The sequence below is a fragment of the Thermobia domestica genome, chromosome 2 (assembly GCF_964235325.1).
Source record: "Thermobia domestica chromosome 2, izTheDome1.hap1.1, whole genome shotgun sequence".
Classification (NCBI taxonomy): Eukaryota; Metazoa; Arthropoda; class Insecta; order Zygentoma; family Lepismatidae; genus Thermobia; species Thermobia domestica.
This window is the reverse complement of record NC_137455.1, coordinates 142,020,991-142,038,990: the sequence shown is the minus strand read 5'-3', so window position 1 is coordinate 142,038,990 and position 18,000 is coordinate 142,020,991. Positions and strand designations below refer to the sequence as shown.

Sequence of the window (18,000 nt, the reverse complement as noted above, 5' to 3'; positions counted from 1 at the left end):
TCATCCAAGGGGATAAATTAGGTCAAAAAACCCCGAAATTTGAATTTTTGGCAATTTTTTACCCATGAAAGGGAACGACATAGACACCCAATACTGATAGAGGTACATACTAAGGTCCTAGGCTACCATACCAAATTTTTAGATTTGACAATTTCCAAAATTTAAGGGGGTGGGGGGGTGGGGGGTCCTATGTACCCCTGCCAAAATTTTCAAGGGGTGCATTAATGTACCTATGTCTGATGAAAGGAATGGACCCCTATACATGACCATATAATCATATAAGGTAATAGGACCTCATCCAAGGAGATAAATTAGGTCGAATACCAAACACGTGGTACAACGTATTGCTTACGTTTATATTTTGGCAATTTTGTACCCCTAGAAGGGAACGAGGTGGACCACCCAAATTTATAGTGATCCATATTAGCGTCCTATACTATAATACCCAATGTTGAAATTGGGCAATTTCCAAAATTTAAGGGGTGGGCCAAGGTACCCCTCCCAAATTTTTAAAGGGGTGCATTAATATTCACATGTCTTATGAAAGGTAATGGACCCCTGTATACGCCCATATAACTATATAGGGTAATAACACCTCATCCAAGGGGATAAATTAGGTCAAAAACCCCCGAAATTTGAATTTTTGGCAATTTTTTACCCATGAAAGGGAACGACATAGACACCCAATACTGATAGAGGTACATACTGTGGTCCTAGGCTACCATACCAAATTTTTAGATTTGACAATTTCCAAAATTTAAGGGGGGTGGTCCTATGTACCCCTGCCAAAATTTAGGGGGTGGGCCAAGGCACCCCTGCCAAAATTTAGAGGGGGTAGTCCTAGGTACCCCTAGGTCATTGAACCTGGGCCAAGGTCATTGACCTTTGACCTATGACGTCACAAAAATTTTTGCTGACTCGGCGAGATATAACGGGGCCACTACTACTGACGTGAAGCTTATTCTGGGGAGAGACAAATTTCATCTCACTTTCCTTTGTGACAAACAGAAATCATCACATTCCCCCCCCCAAAAAAAATACACATTTCAAATCGAATTATTGGAGGAACAGTCCCCCCAATTCCAAGATTGGAGGGGACATGTCCCCCTCATCCCCCGGGATTTTCGCCAGTGATTGATGCCTACTCTCTACATGCATCTGAATCATTAAATGTATTTTTTTTCCTGTGTTGATTAGTGCATTAAACGTCAACTGAAATTTTCCTGTTTTCTTGTGCCACCCTATACTTGTATTCATGGGCGGCGATTAGGGGGGAGCAAGAGGGGGCAGTTGCCCCCCACTTTTTTGAAGTGATCACTTAACTCTTAAATTATATCATCTATTTTTCGGTGATAGGCTAGAATCTTCATTATTCGATTTTAAAAAATACCCAAAAATCTTTTTAATTCTGCTTTTTCTCAAGCCTGTAGACATTGTAGAACACGTTACATATGCTTTCACGCCTTTCTGCGTCGAGACGTGGAGTGTGATGACATCATAAGTAAAAAATATTTTTATGACCTTTTTATTACTTTTTGCAGGGCTTACTTTTGCACCTAGAAGTTTGAAATTTTGCACACACATTCAGTGCATCCCTTAATATTTTCTAGATTCTTTTCAGATTTCTGCGATAAAACAGGGGGTCCAGAGAGGCAAAAAGGTAAAAAAAAAAAAAAAAAATCTTTTTAACAAAGTTCCCTTTTTTTCGCGATTTTCCCTCCTCAGATACATGATGGAGACATGTGAATGGTACCTTTTGAAAGACTGTTCTGTTCTAGAAAGACTAATGTACGAACCATGATCCTAGTATAAATAGAGATGTCTCAGGGAATTTTTACCTGAGATCCTTTTTTATAAGGGAATCTGAAGTATTGTAGAGATATTATTTTTGGTGGGCTTACTTTTGCACCTAGAAGATTGAAATTTTGTACACACATTTAGTACAACCCTTAGTATTTTTCAGATTAGTTTCAGATCTCTGCGTTAAAACAGAGGGGCAAAAAAAGTAAAAAGAAGGAATATTTTTTTAAACAAATAATCCATTTTTCCATGATTTTCCCACCCCAGGTACACTCATGTCCAAAATGATTCTCGCATATCTATAACTGTCTTCTTGTTAGAATATAATTTGATAATTTTGCAGGGTACGTTTAATACTAATACTATGTGTATAATCGGGAAATGTATATTTGTGGTAAATTTAGGAAAATAATTATAAATACGAAAATTACAATGAGTAAAACAAAATATTGCTAAATGGACAAGAAAGTTCGTTTTATTGTTCTTATTACTGCTCTTTTGACATGAAATTTGCCATATACATTTGCCACTTTTCCGATTATACATATACTAGCATTATAAGAAATACCGGGCGAATTCGTTATCAAATTATATTCCTACAACAACATATTTATAGACATACGACAATGATTTTGGACATGAGTGTACATGATGGAGACATGTGAGTGGTACCGTTTGAAAGTATGTTCTATTCTGAAGGGAATGATGTACGAACAATGATCATAGGATAAATAAGGATGTCTCAGGAAAATTTTATATTACATCCGGGTCATCTGGGGATGTTCTTAGCTCATTGGTAAACATTTTCCCGCACTTAGTTTTCAAGATAGAAGCTTGAAATTTTTTATACAAATTTAGTACACCCCTTCGTATTTTTCAGTTGATTTTGAGATCTGTGCGTTAACAAATGGGGTTCAGAGGGGATCAAAGTTTGAAAAAAATCAGGAAAAATCCAGATTTCCCTCAAAATTTCCCGCCTTAGGGACATGATAGAAAAACGTAAATGGAACAGTTTTAAAGATTGTTCTATTCTGAAGAGAATGAGTTACTAACCATGATCCTAGGATAAATAGGGATGATGCTGTAGCTGATTGACTGAAATTCAATAATTTACCTTTAAAAAGACATAATTTAAAATGGTTAATGTACGGTATACAGTTTCATTTGGAAATATAAAGTTTTTGCATATATTACTGGTTCATAGAAAAAAATGGTACCATATAAGACAGCTACAGGAATTGCGTTTTAATTGCAATTCAAAGGAATTAATATTACAATTGTATCGTAGCATATGCTTGTAGTATTTACTGTCTTTCATTTTCTACGAGTAATAACATACATTTAATGGCAAGTGTGGAATTAAAAATATAAGTTGTTCATTAATCCCCAGTTTCAATACAACTTCTACAAAACAAGCCTCATTATTCATTACTATGATTAATATTATCCTTTCTATTTATTTGTTTTACAAATGTGTTGTTAAATAATCTGATCACACAATTTTCCAGACAGAATTTTAAGATGTTCATGAGCAAGGAATCAAGGGTTAGTACCTATGTGCGTTGCTCTTGTCAGTTTACTTAATGAAATATGAAACAGGATATACGGCATTTGAACTGAAAAAGATAGTATCCTATTAGTTATACAACTTTTCGTCAAAGTGTTAGAAACAACCAGAAACACTAACATTGATATACACATATTCAGATCATATCTTGCCCCCACCCCCACTTTTAACGCCCAATCGCCGCCACTGCTTGTATTACAGTTATGTTCAAGTGAAATTTCCTTAAATAAAGTTTATTTTTCCCAATAACATCTAAATGAATTATACCATTTGTATACCTAGTGTAGTGTGAATGAGAGAAGGATGTCTGAAGGATTTTTTTTTTAAATGCCCTCCTTATTTCTACTGAGTTTTCTTAGAGAAATCCAGTTTGATAAAAGAACCTAACAATATTGCAATAAAGAAATATGATTTTTAGGCCTCAAATTAATGTATCTTTTGTTTATTTTACTATAATTACGCATTACAATGATAGTATAGATAAACAACGTGTGAGTATAATATTCCTGCTAGATCAACAATATAGAAGGTTCCGTAATTTAAGTAAACATAATTGGATTTATCCTTTAAATACTTCATAAATGACTTTTTTATGAACTGGAGTTGAGTAGATTTTGACTATATACCGGTACATCTTTATGCACAGAAAAAGAGGGATACATTCCACAGGAAGCAATGTTTTGAATTATGAGAGTGAATAAAACGGCCATAAATTTTGTGAAAATTTTTGCTTCTCAAGTATATATATATATACATACATACATATATATATATATATATATATATATATATATATATATATATATATATATATATATATATATATATATATATATATATATATATATATAAGAAAATACTAATGAAGTGTTCTCGCAAATGTTTGAATCAATTAATGCATTATTGTTATTATTACTTTGCATTCATATGTGAAGTTTCAGTTTGCGATTTCTGGTGGAAATGCCTGCTTTCCTTTAACGAAGGAAAACTGAAGTAAAGAGAAAGTGAGTTTGTGGTGGACAACAAATGGTCCGGTGGTTTTTTGGGGGGGGCTCTCCTGTTTACTGACACATTCTGATCCCATCAATTCTTTCATAATTATTCACTTTGAACAATCCAATCATGCATTTCCTCTAGCCTTTAAAGGAAATTAACCGTGGGACGTCGACATTCTTTGATAAAAATGTTCTAATATATTTTCTTTCAGAATTACTGGAATTTACTGTTGAAATAGTATGTATCTACTTAGTTTGGTCTAAGTATTTATTATTGTCTGTTTGTGTCTTTGCAGAAACGTCTCGCGGTAGTGACCCCTCCCTTTCCCGCATGCCGTCCGCGGATGTGACGCCAGGGGATTCCCCGAAGCTGCGACCACGAACTCCCACAGTCCGTTTACTCGATTCGAAGATAGATTCCTCCAAACTAGCCTGTGATAATGAGCAGCCCAGCACCTCCGACACCTTACTCGTAAGTACTAACTTTATTTTTTTTATTTTAGTCTAGTATAACAATAATTAGTTAGCTATGTTGGATACCAATACTAATTGTCGCCGGAGACAGGAATTTATCCTGTATGTACAACGGCTGGCTCAGAGAAGGTGAAACTAATTCCTGTACATGAAAACAGCGACCTCCATTAGCTAGCAAATGTACTAATGTGAAAATTTGGTTCATTAGCTTCAGATTGAGGCAAAAATGTGTGCAATAGATCAAACAGTTCTGAGTGTGTAGGAGTTAAAAGACAGACGTATTCATGGACATCTCCGAGAATCATTAAAATGAAATTTAAAAAAAAAACTTACAAACCTAAATAGTTTTATTCAGAACCAGATATATCGAGTAGACGTAAATCTTTTTTTCAAAATAGGCACCATTGACTGCTAAGCAAGCGTCAATATGCTGCTGCATCTGTTCTGCTCTAAGAAATGCGGCACCCATGAGGAACAAGCCTTCTTCATTTTCAGATGATCAGGCAAAATTCGGTAGACAGTGTCTTTGGATATGCCTAAATGTGCCAATCAGCACGAATAATTGCTGTAACAGTATTCACTAGCGTCTAGTTAGTCACGGACGGTCTTTGTCCAGGATGCAAAAGCAAAACGTCTGGTTCGCGCCTATCTTTGAATGAGTTGTGCCATCGGTGCACTATGGCTCTACTGTCTGTCTTGTTCAGCATATTCCTGTTGAAACATTCCATGTTTCCGCAACACTTTTCATTAAACACCAACAAAATTCTATGGCATGTCGCTGTTCATCTTGAATACTCATTGCGAAAAGCAATCTTTTACAAAATCCTCGAGAGGTAGACGAATCACGTTCCACGTAACTCAACACAGCTGCTCACTAACGTGGTTTAGAAACATGTGACAACTTGCTTCGGATATAGAATTAGTGTGACAAGATTAGTGCGGAGACCATAGGGAGTGTTGTCAAGCCAGGAAAATTTCTATCTCACCTTCTCTGCGGTAGCCTTTGTATATTCTGTGTCTTTCTGGTCCGCGGAATTATTTTTATTAGTGTTACTAGGAGTGTGATACTTTCTATTTTACCAGGTTCCCAACATGCCTCCGTCTTTTGCCGATCCGTGGATACCGAAAGGTTGAAGAACACAAATGACTAATGTCCCGACTTAGCCGTGTTCGTACAGTTGAAGCGACACAGTGGATTTGCGAATTATCCAAATAAATTTACGGGAAAATTCTTAGAAATAAAAATTAAGTCTTCTCATTCGATAGAACTTTGTTTACATGTTAACGTTAATTTCTATAAAATAACATTGTTTTCTGTACATTCTAGTTTAATGATTTTTTAAAAATTAATAGGTAACTTATTTGAAACATTAGTAAATAATATATATATTTACTCATTAATAAGTAGTCCAAGGGCCTTATTATGTATTAATGTAGCCCATATGTAGCCCATTACATTAAAATCACATATACATAGTATATACCATCCGCGTCTCATGTAGTGCTGTCAATACTACTACACCCACATGCTACCGAGCGGGCCCTACAGTTTCGCGCTGCCTTAAACGGAAATATGTAGAAATCTTACTTTAATGACCACCTAGCACAAGTTGGTACGACTTTTTCGCGCGAATATTATCATATACAAAACTCTTTTTGGGTGTATATAGCTATAACTAAAGCCCGGAATTAATGGCAAAATGCCATAAGTGCCATTATTGCAATTTTCATGATATTTTCGGGAAAAGTGCAATTTCACAATTTAGAAGCAATTGGTTGCCATTATCACAGGTTTTCTCTTCCGCTACTATTTACTCATGAATGACAGCATACCACAGATCTGAGTCGCTCTTATCTGGTCAAGCGATCTCGGTATTTGATAATAGCTGGTCTATTCACGTTGGAACATGACAAGTGGAGGGGTGGGGATGCTAGTGCGTATTCAGTTCTTGGAATTTTGAAGAAGTGTTCGGTTCTTGGAATGACAAACGAAGATGCTTACTTTCAAGAAGTAGCCAGGTGGGCAGTTATTGTGAATCTTAGTCGTGCGTGATACAGAACTGGTATTTATGTGCGTTTCAGTATTTCAAGATGCCGAAAGTTGGTCTTTCTAGGCAACAGAATTTGGAAAAATTTGTGAGTGAATTCGGGCGTTTTCAGCAGACGGCTCTGTACTGTTTTGTAAGTTATGTGAAACTGTGGTTTCAGCTGAAAAGCGTTATTTTGTAACACACCATATAAAAACTGCAAACACACCATATAAATTCTGCAAGAACATGCAAATCATCTGGTGAAAAGGTTCAAAATCTTCTTGGAACAGTCACGAATCCCGCTTCGCATACTAACAGTTTTGCGGATATCTGTGTGAAACTCTAATTAACGTGGGCATTCCTTTATGGAAGTTAGAAAATGTTTCCTTTAGAAACTTTCTCGAGAAATACACAAAACAAAAAGTTCCAAGTGAATCATCTCTGAGAAAGACTTACGTTGATAGCACGTACAGCAGAACTATTGACGATATCCGTAAAAGTGTTGCTGACAAAAATATATGGATTTCAATTGATGAAACTTGCGATATTCTAGGACGTTGCATTGCCAACGTTTTAATTGGAACTTTGGCAGGGGAAGAAGGCACACAAACATTTTTGACTGCATCAGAAATTCTGGAAAAAGTAAATGGCAAGGCAATCGTACAGGTTTTTACAAAATCGCTGAGTATTTATGTAGCCAGAATGTGTAAAATACGATAAGGTCCTTCTTTTTGTCACAGACGAAGCTGCATACATGAAAAGTGCAGCAAAAGCCCTTGAGGTTCTATTCCCACGTATGCTGCATGTCACCTGTCTGGGACACGCGCTACATAGAATTGCAGAGGGAGTTCGTTCTCATTTTCCTGACATTGTCAAGGGGCCGCGGTAGCTCAGTGGTAGAGCGTTCACCTCTGGTGCTAGGGGTCTCGGGTTCAAACCCTGCTCCCGCCAAGTGAACTTTGTGGTGGACAAACACCGTGTGTGGGGGTTGTCTCGGGCTCTCCCGTTTCCTCCCACTTTCTTCATTCCACCATTTCATTCATTACTCATTATCACCGTCTCCTTTAGCCTAACCGGCATAACCGTGGGACGTAAAACTCAAAATTTCATTTTCTTCTTGTGTCAAATGTTAAAAAGGTATTTCTGAAAGCTCCCTCGCTAACAAGTGCGTTTCGCGAATTAGCCCCTGAACTTCCGCTTCCACCACAGCCTGTCTTAAGAGATGGATTACAGCTGTTCTCTATTATGCTAACAACTTTGAACCCATAAAAAGAATCATTGATACTTTTGATGAGGATGATACGTCTTCAATTAAGGTTCTTCAAAGTTTGCTCAAGAAGAATACCTTGAAAAAGGACTTAGTCTTCATTGCCACATATTTTGTAAAGTTACCAGATGCTATTGCCAAGCTTGAAAAAAAAGAACAGACTCTCGCTAGTTCTATGAAAATCTCCAATGATACTCTCAACGATCTGAGTGTTGTACCTGGTGACAAGGGCGAGTACATTTGACGTAAGTGTGATCATGTTGTAATTGCTAATCCAGATTTGGGAAAATTGAAGGACATCGCTAGTGTTATGGAAGGTGATGCTGATACACTGTTGACAGTGACATGGGTCCTTCCCAAATTACATGTTTCAAGCATGCTCCAGTGACATCTGTAGATGTGGAAAAATCATTTTCACATCTAAAGCGAATTCTTTCTGACAGGAGACAAAGTCTTTCGTTTGAAAATCTTAAAAATATGTTAATAATTTCGGAGAACAAAATATGAAAAACCTTTCATAAGTGAAAATAAACTGCTAGTGTAGTGTAAAATGACTTCACTTTAGTATTTCTTGTGCTTTGAATGTTTGTGCTAATGTAACCGCGTGTGAATAAAATGTGATGGAGTTTTTAAGTTGTTGTTTCATTGTTACTACTGAAGAATGGCGAATGAATTGTTAGATGTTGTCCCTTCACGGGTTTCGCAAGTTTCCAGAATTTTAAGTGGTAAGTACAAAATGCAAAATGAAACATTTTATTCGATTAGTAAATGAATTATAGCCTATTATAGCTTTTACATATTTTACTATCTATTTTCCCCTAAAGTTCGTGATTGCTTGTTTATTTTATTTTGTCTTTTACTTGCCATTTTTGGGTCATTATTTTGCAATTTTGCCAGCCATTTTCGGTCTTTTATTTCGTCAGTAATTCCGGGCTTTAGCTATAACTTTTCTTCCCTTCTAAAGCTAGCCTAAACCCAGGAATACAACGTTACCTGTAGAATATGGTGTTCATAGTTACTAACAAGGAGTATAATCGTGGTGACCCGGGCCTATTTTGATCAAATTTTGCAGATAGATATCAGGCATGAAATAGGCGAATGTGTGTTTTTATTTTCGGCAGAAAAACGGTTCTTGGGGGCAAAAATGCCCGCGGAAAAGTCTGAAAGACGACCCAAGAATACAGAAGAAGTGTACCGCAAAAAATGAAATTGTGCATGTATGTAACATGTAGTAAATTTTTAGTGAGACTCCTACTGTACGTCTGCACCATATCGTCGTTACATAATATATAGTTATTCGAGAACTAGTTTAGTGTTAATGATAAAAGAAGTAATTAACATAATACTTAATTACCTTTATTATATCGGTAAATGTCAGTATGGTATAATTTATGCAATAGTATAATGCATCTGTACTCTTTTTCTTCTTCGTTGTCTCCGTCTTTTCCCATGTTTATGTGGGGTCGGTGTTCCCGTCTTTAATTTTTCCCTCTATTCTCCTCTATCCTGAGCGTCTTCTATTCTTCATCCCGTTTCCCTCAGATTACTTTGCATCTTGTCCTTTCATCTCATTGGGTATCCCCCTTTCCTCCTATCCATACTTTCAGGTTTCCAGTTTTTTTTCAGATAGTCTTCATTTAATCGTTCTATATATCCAAGCCATCTTAGCCTCTATTCTTAAACTATTTACCCTAGGGTCCCACCTTAACAGTACCTCATATTCCTTTTTTTTCTGACCACACCAATACTCTCATATCTGCCACTCCCATCTTCTTTTCCTTGACACTTGTGATTTCCCATGCTTCACTACTGTACATTATGGCTGGTCTTACTGTTTTGTACGTATATACTGCCTTTTAGGCTAAAACTTACTTTCTTGTCACACAATACCCCACTCATCTTTCTCCAGTTTAGCCACCCAGGTTATATTCTGTATTGGGTTTCTATATGCAATCTTCCCTCCTGATCAAGGTACGATTCAAAAGATTTAAATTTCGAGGTAAGTAATAGCCTTCCTCCTTTTACCTGTAGAAAGCTCCCGCCTTCTTTGTTTTTCATGAGTAAAGACACACCGAGAACATTCATAAACAAACTTAAAGAATCTGTTATTCACACATCAACTATAACATCTTTAATATCTCAAGTATTTATGGTACAAAATCGTTGCTAAACAAACAAAATCTAACAGTGGATATATCTGCAAATTTGAAACCCCTCACTCCCTTATTCTCTATGAATTGCAACCCCAAACAGTAGAGATATTTCTGCATGTAAGAGGAAACCATATAACACGTTTCATTATATTCCGGTAAGTTTTACGAGAGTTATCGTGGAACAGATGGCCAGATACAAAATGCCAATCGAGTACAATGGTAGAAGCTTTGCTAATGGTACGTTGTCACTTTACATAAATCTTGTAGCTGGCATTAAAAAATCTTGAAACCCTATAATATTTCTCCATATAAACATAGTGTTGAAAGGGACATACATTTTTTCATCTTGCAAGGCGTCAAACTATGTGCAACTTTCTGGGTCGTCTTGCTTGCTACCTGCTATCGCCCTCCCGCTGACATAATGAGAAAAACAGTTTCTCCGCTTTCGAAACAACGGATTCTTTTAGACAGGGAGGGGAAGCGCGCCAAAATACACGTTTTTAATGAGGAGGTTTACTATTTATCCACTAGAGTGAGTGCTGCATGAGTGGAGGTAGCTTCCTTGCTTTCAGAATGTTGTAATGTATAAACAGTAAATAGAAAGGTCGGGTTGCAAGATGTTTTAATGACAACAAGATTCATGTAAAGTGACAACGTACCTTAAGGCTGGCTTCAATAAAAATCCGGGTCGATCATTTAAAGATTAATTTTAAAGGAGCTCGTGAAATGCTCTTTTTTTTTTTTTTTTTTTACCTAAATTCGGAATCACTCACCCTCTTAGTATATGCATTTTGATATCACCACTCGAACACTTCAAATGTGATTACGAGAGTTCAGATTCCACGTAACTTTTGTTGAGTTCGACCTTCCAATCCGGAACACCTCATATGTTTCTTGGACTTTTACGCACCACAGAGTCGCACATACTGTTTGTTCATTACCTTTCTTTATGGTCACATGTTTACCTCTTTTTCTTTTATCGTACTTAATGGTTTGCCTAAAAGAGACTATTTGGGTAGTTCACGCTCTTTGCACAATAAGGCATAAAATCAAATTTAATTGCATGTGAGTAAATCAGATTGTATGTGAGTAAATCAGATTATTCTGTAACATTCATATGGTGCACAACTCTTGCAGCAAAGCCAGACATTCCACTCCTAACATATACAGGGTGTCTCAAAAGTCCCCTGACGTAGGGTAACTCTGTTATTATTAGAGTTACAGCAAAATATAAGAGGGGAAACCGTCTCCAAATATAATGTTTTCAATCTAAAGTGAAGGAACTTTTTAAATCGGACGAGCTGTTTGGACTGTACACTCTTTATGAGCCCAATGTTAAATGAAAGTGCAATGTTGCCATTTAAATGAATCCACAACATAAGTGAATGGAGCTATTGTTTGAAATGGGGACTGGCCATTGACATGTTAGCGTTAACTTCTTTTACTTATGTTGTGGGTCCAGCTAAATGGCAACGTTTCATTTTCATTTAACATTGTACGCATGAAGAGCGTACAGCCCAAACGGTTTGTCCGATTAAAAAAAAAAAAATCTTTCACTTAGATTGAAAACATCATATTTGGAGTTTTTTTTTCCTTACTATGTGATGTAACTCTGATAATAACAGCGTTACCCTATGTCGGGAGACTTTTGAGACACCCTGTATTTTAATTTAATCGTAGTTAATAAGTGGTTATTAAGATTGTAACGTTCGGGTTTCTCGTCGAAACGTACTCGTTTAAATTTTAGTGCAAAGGCTATTTTTGCAGTGATCAGATCTTTCGCATTGATCATGTATTTTCAGACATAATTAAAATAACTTCAAGCAAAACCAATACTGTAATGCCAAATTTAAATTCATAATCCTGAAAAATTCAAAACTGGAAATGAACAACATAAACTAATTAATGATAGCCTATTAAAATATAGTGTAAGCATAATTTTGAACGTACTTCAATATATCTTATCAAAACACCTCAGAATTCGTTTTTGCTCGAAGGAAATTACAATAATTGACTCCTGAAACAACCTTCGGATGCTGCTTGTAAGATATTGCTGTAGATTCAAATATAAAAATACATATATATTATGATCATAATCATCAATTAATGTCATTATCATCATTCATGCAGCATCTTCTAAATTACTTCTTACTATTTGTTGCATTTAAGCCTTTGGTCAGCTGTACTCTATAGGTTAAAATCCTTGCTAATTAAAAGCTCTACTTACATTTAACAATTATTATTATTATTATTATTATTATTATTATTATTATTATTATTATTATTATTATTATTATTATTATTATTATTATTATTATTATTATTATTGAGTTGAGCTTGCTCAACAATCACCCCAATCTCTATACCATATTTTTATGTAATCATTCAAATACTTTATATACAAAAATCCCGCAGGTAGCGACATCTATTAGTCAGTCAGGCAAGCGACAGCGCATGTAGCGACATATATACATACTGTAGCGACATATATATACTGTATATATATGTGGGGGGGTTGTGTGTGTGTATGGCTGTTTACTTTTTGGAATTAGCGAGACACACTATGATGTTTGACGTATAGTAAACTATAATGAATTCTTATTGTGCCGTTTGTCTTTCTAAAACCAACATTACACATCCCATAAGCAGGGTTGTATAACATGTCAGGATATTACCGTCACAACAGACTGATGTATTTATATGATATTTCGTTCTTAATTATAATTGCAAAATTGTCTATACTTGTAATATTTACTCTACTTCTCGGGGGACTATTAACGTACAATGATTGCATAATCGAGCTTTTGTCATAAATGGTAGAGATAGAGGTAGTTAGGCTTATACATTTGTGTTTATTCATTACTAAGGCTCTAATATTTGTGGACTAAAAAGCCGGGACACTGTATGAAAATTTACATTATATTAATAGAAATACCAAAGAAAATCCAAGCTAATTCCAATTAAACCGGGACGTCTGGAAGCCGTACTGAAATACAGATAACAGGCTGCAACATTTAGGACTTTCGTATTTGTTCACTCTTAAACATTTAGCAAAACTCAGAATATGAACGGCAATTTCCAGCATGAAACAAAGCATGGAGGAGACAAATACGTTCGATAACTTACAGTTATGTTATCAACATCAGTATTCCTCTTCTTCCTTTCTTCTTCTTAAATATAAATGAAAGATTCAGTACGATGATTAATAAATCTCAATACACACATGTAGACCACAATTAGAACACTAAACACACACACACACACACACACATATATATATATATATATATATATATATATATATATATATATATGTATGTATGTATGTATATAATCCTATGATAAATTTAAGTTGTTTTCAAAGTTGAGAAGTTTCAAATCTACAATATTGGTAATAAGTAGATCCGTGATTTGTTTTTAAAAAAATCATTTTAATGTTTTTAAGATGCTGAATCACTAGTTTCGTATTTTCCATATATTCCTTTTTCTTAAAAAAAAAAAAGTGTTTTTCTACCCTTTATAGAATCCTCTCTCATTTTCTAACATTAGAAAATAGTCCTGTCTATCAAGATATTGATTTCATTCATTAATATCTTTGATAATGTTATAATAACTCAAAATACATATTTCTACAAGTTACTCGAACTTGTCAACAAAACCAGTTATTTAAATTTGTACCCCCCAGGCAAACAGAAAGAAAAGTTAAAGAGACATGGGATAGGGCATTATCTCAAATTCAAAAATGGGAACATCCAATCAATTAACCAGTACATGTGTGAGATCAGTAAATCTTTTTTTCAGATGAAGTTCCGTACTGCACAAATACAGTACAATCACTTCAGTTGATATTAAACCGTCATTTTCCGCTTATAAACGTATTTTAACAGACAAGTTTGGTATGAGAAAATCCTGAAATTCTCTTAGTAATGCACTGTGGAAATTAATTACTTTTACAGAAAACATTCTAAACAGTAGAGATGCAAGGGCTCGGAAAAAACGGCTTTTTTTGAAAAAAAACTCGGTTTTTTCTGTTTTGCTTTTTTGCTTGGGAAATTTTGGACTTTTTTCAAAATTCTGCTTTAAATTGATAAACTAGATTTTGTTTCGCTTCTCTATAACACACAAAGTCATTTAATTAGTGGTTGATGCCGATAATAATATAAAACCTCAACAATAAACCACGAATTTCGAAAAGATATTTCAAAGAGTTTTACTTCTGAATATATTTACATTATTAATTCCAAAGGATTAACCAATGTATATAATAAGAGTTTTTTAACCTCCTACATACAAAAGTAAGCAGGGTTGGCAAGAACCATGGTTGTTTTTGAAAATGCCAAAAACCCGTTTTGGGGGGACTTTAAACTAGTTTTTTTGTTGTTGTTGTTGTTGTTTAAACCAGGTTTCTTTGGTTTAAACTAGGTTTTTTGTTTAAACCAATTTTTTTTTTTTGGTTTAAACCAGTTTTTTGGTTTAGATATTTTGCTTTATGTATTTATATTACATATTGACAGAAATAAGTTTGTTTCGCCTTGATGTTATGCAACAACGGGGTTATGTTGGAAGAGGTTACATAAGCTTAAAGAAGTCCGGTCAGTAAATCTCTTAAATTGGGAAACTCTAAATGTAAAACAATAACTGAAAAATCCTGTTATTGCTTTGCATGTAAAATTTAAAGGTCAACGTATCATAATCAGTACACTAAAACTGAGGTATTAAATTACAAATTTAGTACGTACATATCATTGAAAGTCCAATCCAAGCTAAGGTTGGAAGCTAGGTAGGCAATCGATAAATTTTGCCAATTTCTATCAATATATTTAAGCAATCTTGGCTTCTTTATAAAACAACAGGCATTCAGGCATGCAGAAATATATAATTTGGTTTCGTTTCGTATGTTCAGTTTTAACATCCTTACGTAATACCGAGGTTATCAAGGAGAAGACTCGCTTAAAGTTACATCCGAACCGCTACTTTGTTTACGCATGAAAAAAGGGTTGTGGTTGGACCGAGAATTGAACATGGGACACCTTGATTAAGAGGTGAAAAGGAAATAAAACCAATGCAAATGGTTTGATGTGGGGAAAAGTCACCATGAAGTTCACAGGATTCGCATTTTTCGTTCTTTTTATTTTTTTGGTTTAAACCAGTTGTTTATTTAAAAAGAAGAAAGAACAGCTGGTGTAAACCAGCCAACCCTAAAAGTAAATATTTTTTTTAAAAAAATACACAAATAACTAGCAAAATGTAGTATTTTTATGTAGTATTCTTCTATGTAGTATTTTTATATGTACCGGTATTCTTCTAGTACTTCTATGTAGTATTTTTCAAAATATTCCAAACCCTCTTTTTGGAACAAAATAAAATTAAAATAAACCATAAGAAAAATACTTAGATTTATATGATACACTTAAAGGCTGCACATCTAGAGCTTTTGGTTTTGTATATTTTTAAAATTCTACAGTTTTATATAAGCACCATCACGGTTTACTCAGTCCTCAAGTTTTCTGAATTTTTAACAAGAGGGATTCAACATATGAAAAGTGTGAGGCAAGAACATAGTAACGCATAATTTTACTATTTTAAGAAATTAGAGATTTTGTGCTGCACAATCCATTTTGAAAGTCGGAAAGCTGATATTTCACATAAGACTATACATGAAGGATTAAACGAAGCGGTATGCGTTGCTGTCTATCTGGTGCTGCATAACTCAGCAATTTATTAGTTACCATGTTCTTGGCTCACACCCTTCATATCATTATGGAACTCTCACCACCACACACACACACACACACACAAAAAAGACTACGAAATATATTTAAGTTAAGATAAATACAACTGCACAACAAACATGACTGAGTGGAGCTTTGGCGCTTCTATCGGGAAGTCCGGGATTCAACTCAGCATTGGACCATTCTGACAAAGCTTTTCTTCATTCCATCTGTGAACTAGAAATACTGCGTGTACTATGAGCTGGCCTACTTCCTTTCTTATTGTTTTTAAATCGTTATTATTACTAATTAGCAGCAGTGACGGTTTTGTGAAGGTTAGAGGGGCGGTCTTTCGGACTGAAGCCTGTTTTCCAAAATTACTTAATGTCTAAAACAAACGAAATATCTATTAGTCATGCCTTTACTCATAAACTCCGCTTAGTTCTTCGTCATCACTTGTATCGATTCTTTCGTTTTGCGTGTTTTTTGTACTGTACTGCGCAATTTTTAGTGCTTACTGTTAGTTTCTTCTTGCTGTAGAGAACAATACAATTATTTTTGAGTTCAGAAATTATTTTCTGTAAATCCCTATTTTTCTGTGTACTTTCTGATATTCCCACGTTTTTTGCGTTCCGACCAGACTCGGACTGGCCAGGGCAGGAGGGCAGGAATCCCTGCCGGGGCCCTTAAGCTCCCATCAAATAAAAATTACGAATGTTTAGAAAAATTAAACATTAGGAAGAAAAACACCCTCCCAAAAATACTTTTCTAAATCCGCCACTGATTCTCAGTATAAAATGATCTTCAAGGTTCTATCCGGAAGATTATCGCTAAATATATAAATGAAACGAAATATTAGTTATGCCTGTACTCATAAACTTCAAGCTCCTCCCAAATAAAATTAGAACATTTTAGAAAACGAAACATCAGAGAACCCCCCCCCCCCCGAAGTACTTTTCTAAATCCACTACTGATTATTTGTATAAATTTGTATTCAAGGTTGTATCCGGAAAATTATTGCTAAATCGTTGCACAGCTACAGTATAACAGAAATGTGGAAGTACGGTTTGACAGATATATTGAAAAACGTACGCTTTGACGGATATATAGAAAAACGTACGTTTAACTTTTGCGCTAGAAGCTAGAGTACTAAGCTCTTAGAAATGAAACACGGATGACAAACTGAAATGATCCCGAGAAGAAAAAAATGTCGATAACTCAAAAGTTAAAATAAAGTTAAATAGCCTCTAAAATTGCCCTCAAATACTACATTCTTCATGTTAGCTTTAATTCGTAAAACATGTGCTCCATCCATCTTGATAGTGAATTTTAAAACGAAATATGGCATTTAGGTCATGGAATTCTTATCTAACTATAGAATATACTATAAGAAAGTTATTTAGATAGAAAAATCATGAAAATGAAAAAAGCCAAAATTTCCAAAATTCTCGGTTTTTTTTTTCAAATAAAGCCGGCTTTTTATGTGAAAAAAATCATCGATTCAAAAAAGCCGGCTTTTTTTTGCATCTCTACTAAACAGTAAATCTGAAATCAATATTTTGTTTCTCAAGTAGCCTACATATTATTTCATTTTTAATGCATATTTTTAAAGCTTTTAGAGCATGCTTGCTTGTGTATTTTCAGGTTTTTAGTGCATATAGATTGAAGAAAACAAAGGTAATAACACATAGGTAATAACATAAAAGTTTTCAATAAACAGAACATACACTCTTAAAAATTTCCTTGCTCAGAAATGAGAAAAATGCAAGTTCAAAACAAAATAAGTAATGTTTACTCATATTTGAGAGAAAATGTCTCATTATTTCCAAATGTGTTTTCATTTGTGAGCTCAAGGCAAATTTTCAGGTTCCCATTTATGAGATTTTCTCACTTCTTAAAAATGAGAATCGAATAGTGCGTGATTTGCAATATCATAGATTATTAAAAAATAACGGTAACAATCTTACCGAAATAATATTACTATGTTTTACTAAGGAGTGATA

The 18,000-nt window shown here is 34.8% G+C and overlaps 1 protein-coding gene across 3 annotated transcripts in view; it reads left to right on the top strand.

Annotated features, from left to right (window-relative positions):
• The window catches only part of Mctp (multiple C2 domain and transmembrane region protein), a 955,910-nt gene that overhangs the window by 577,201 nt on the left and 360,709 nt on the right, over window positions 1-18,000 (top strand). For all 3 annotated transcript variants that reach the window (XR_014129216.1, XM_081746500.1, XM_081746491.1), the window contains exon 4: window positions 4,659-4,834. Coding sequence is in view for 2 of the 3 variants with exons in the window: in XM_081746500.1 (XP_081602626.1) it covers window positions 4,659-4,834 (176 nt within the window). In the remaining variant the exon portion in view is untranslated. The remainder of the gene's footprint in view (window positions 1-4,658; window positions 4,835-18,000) is intronic.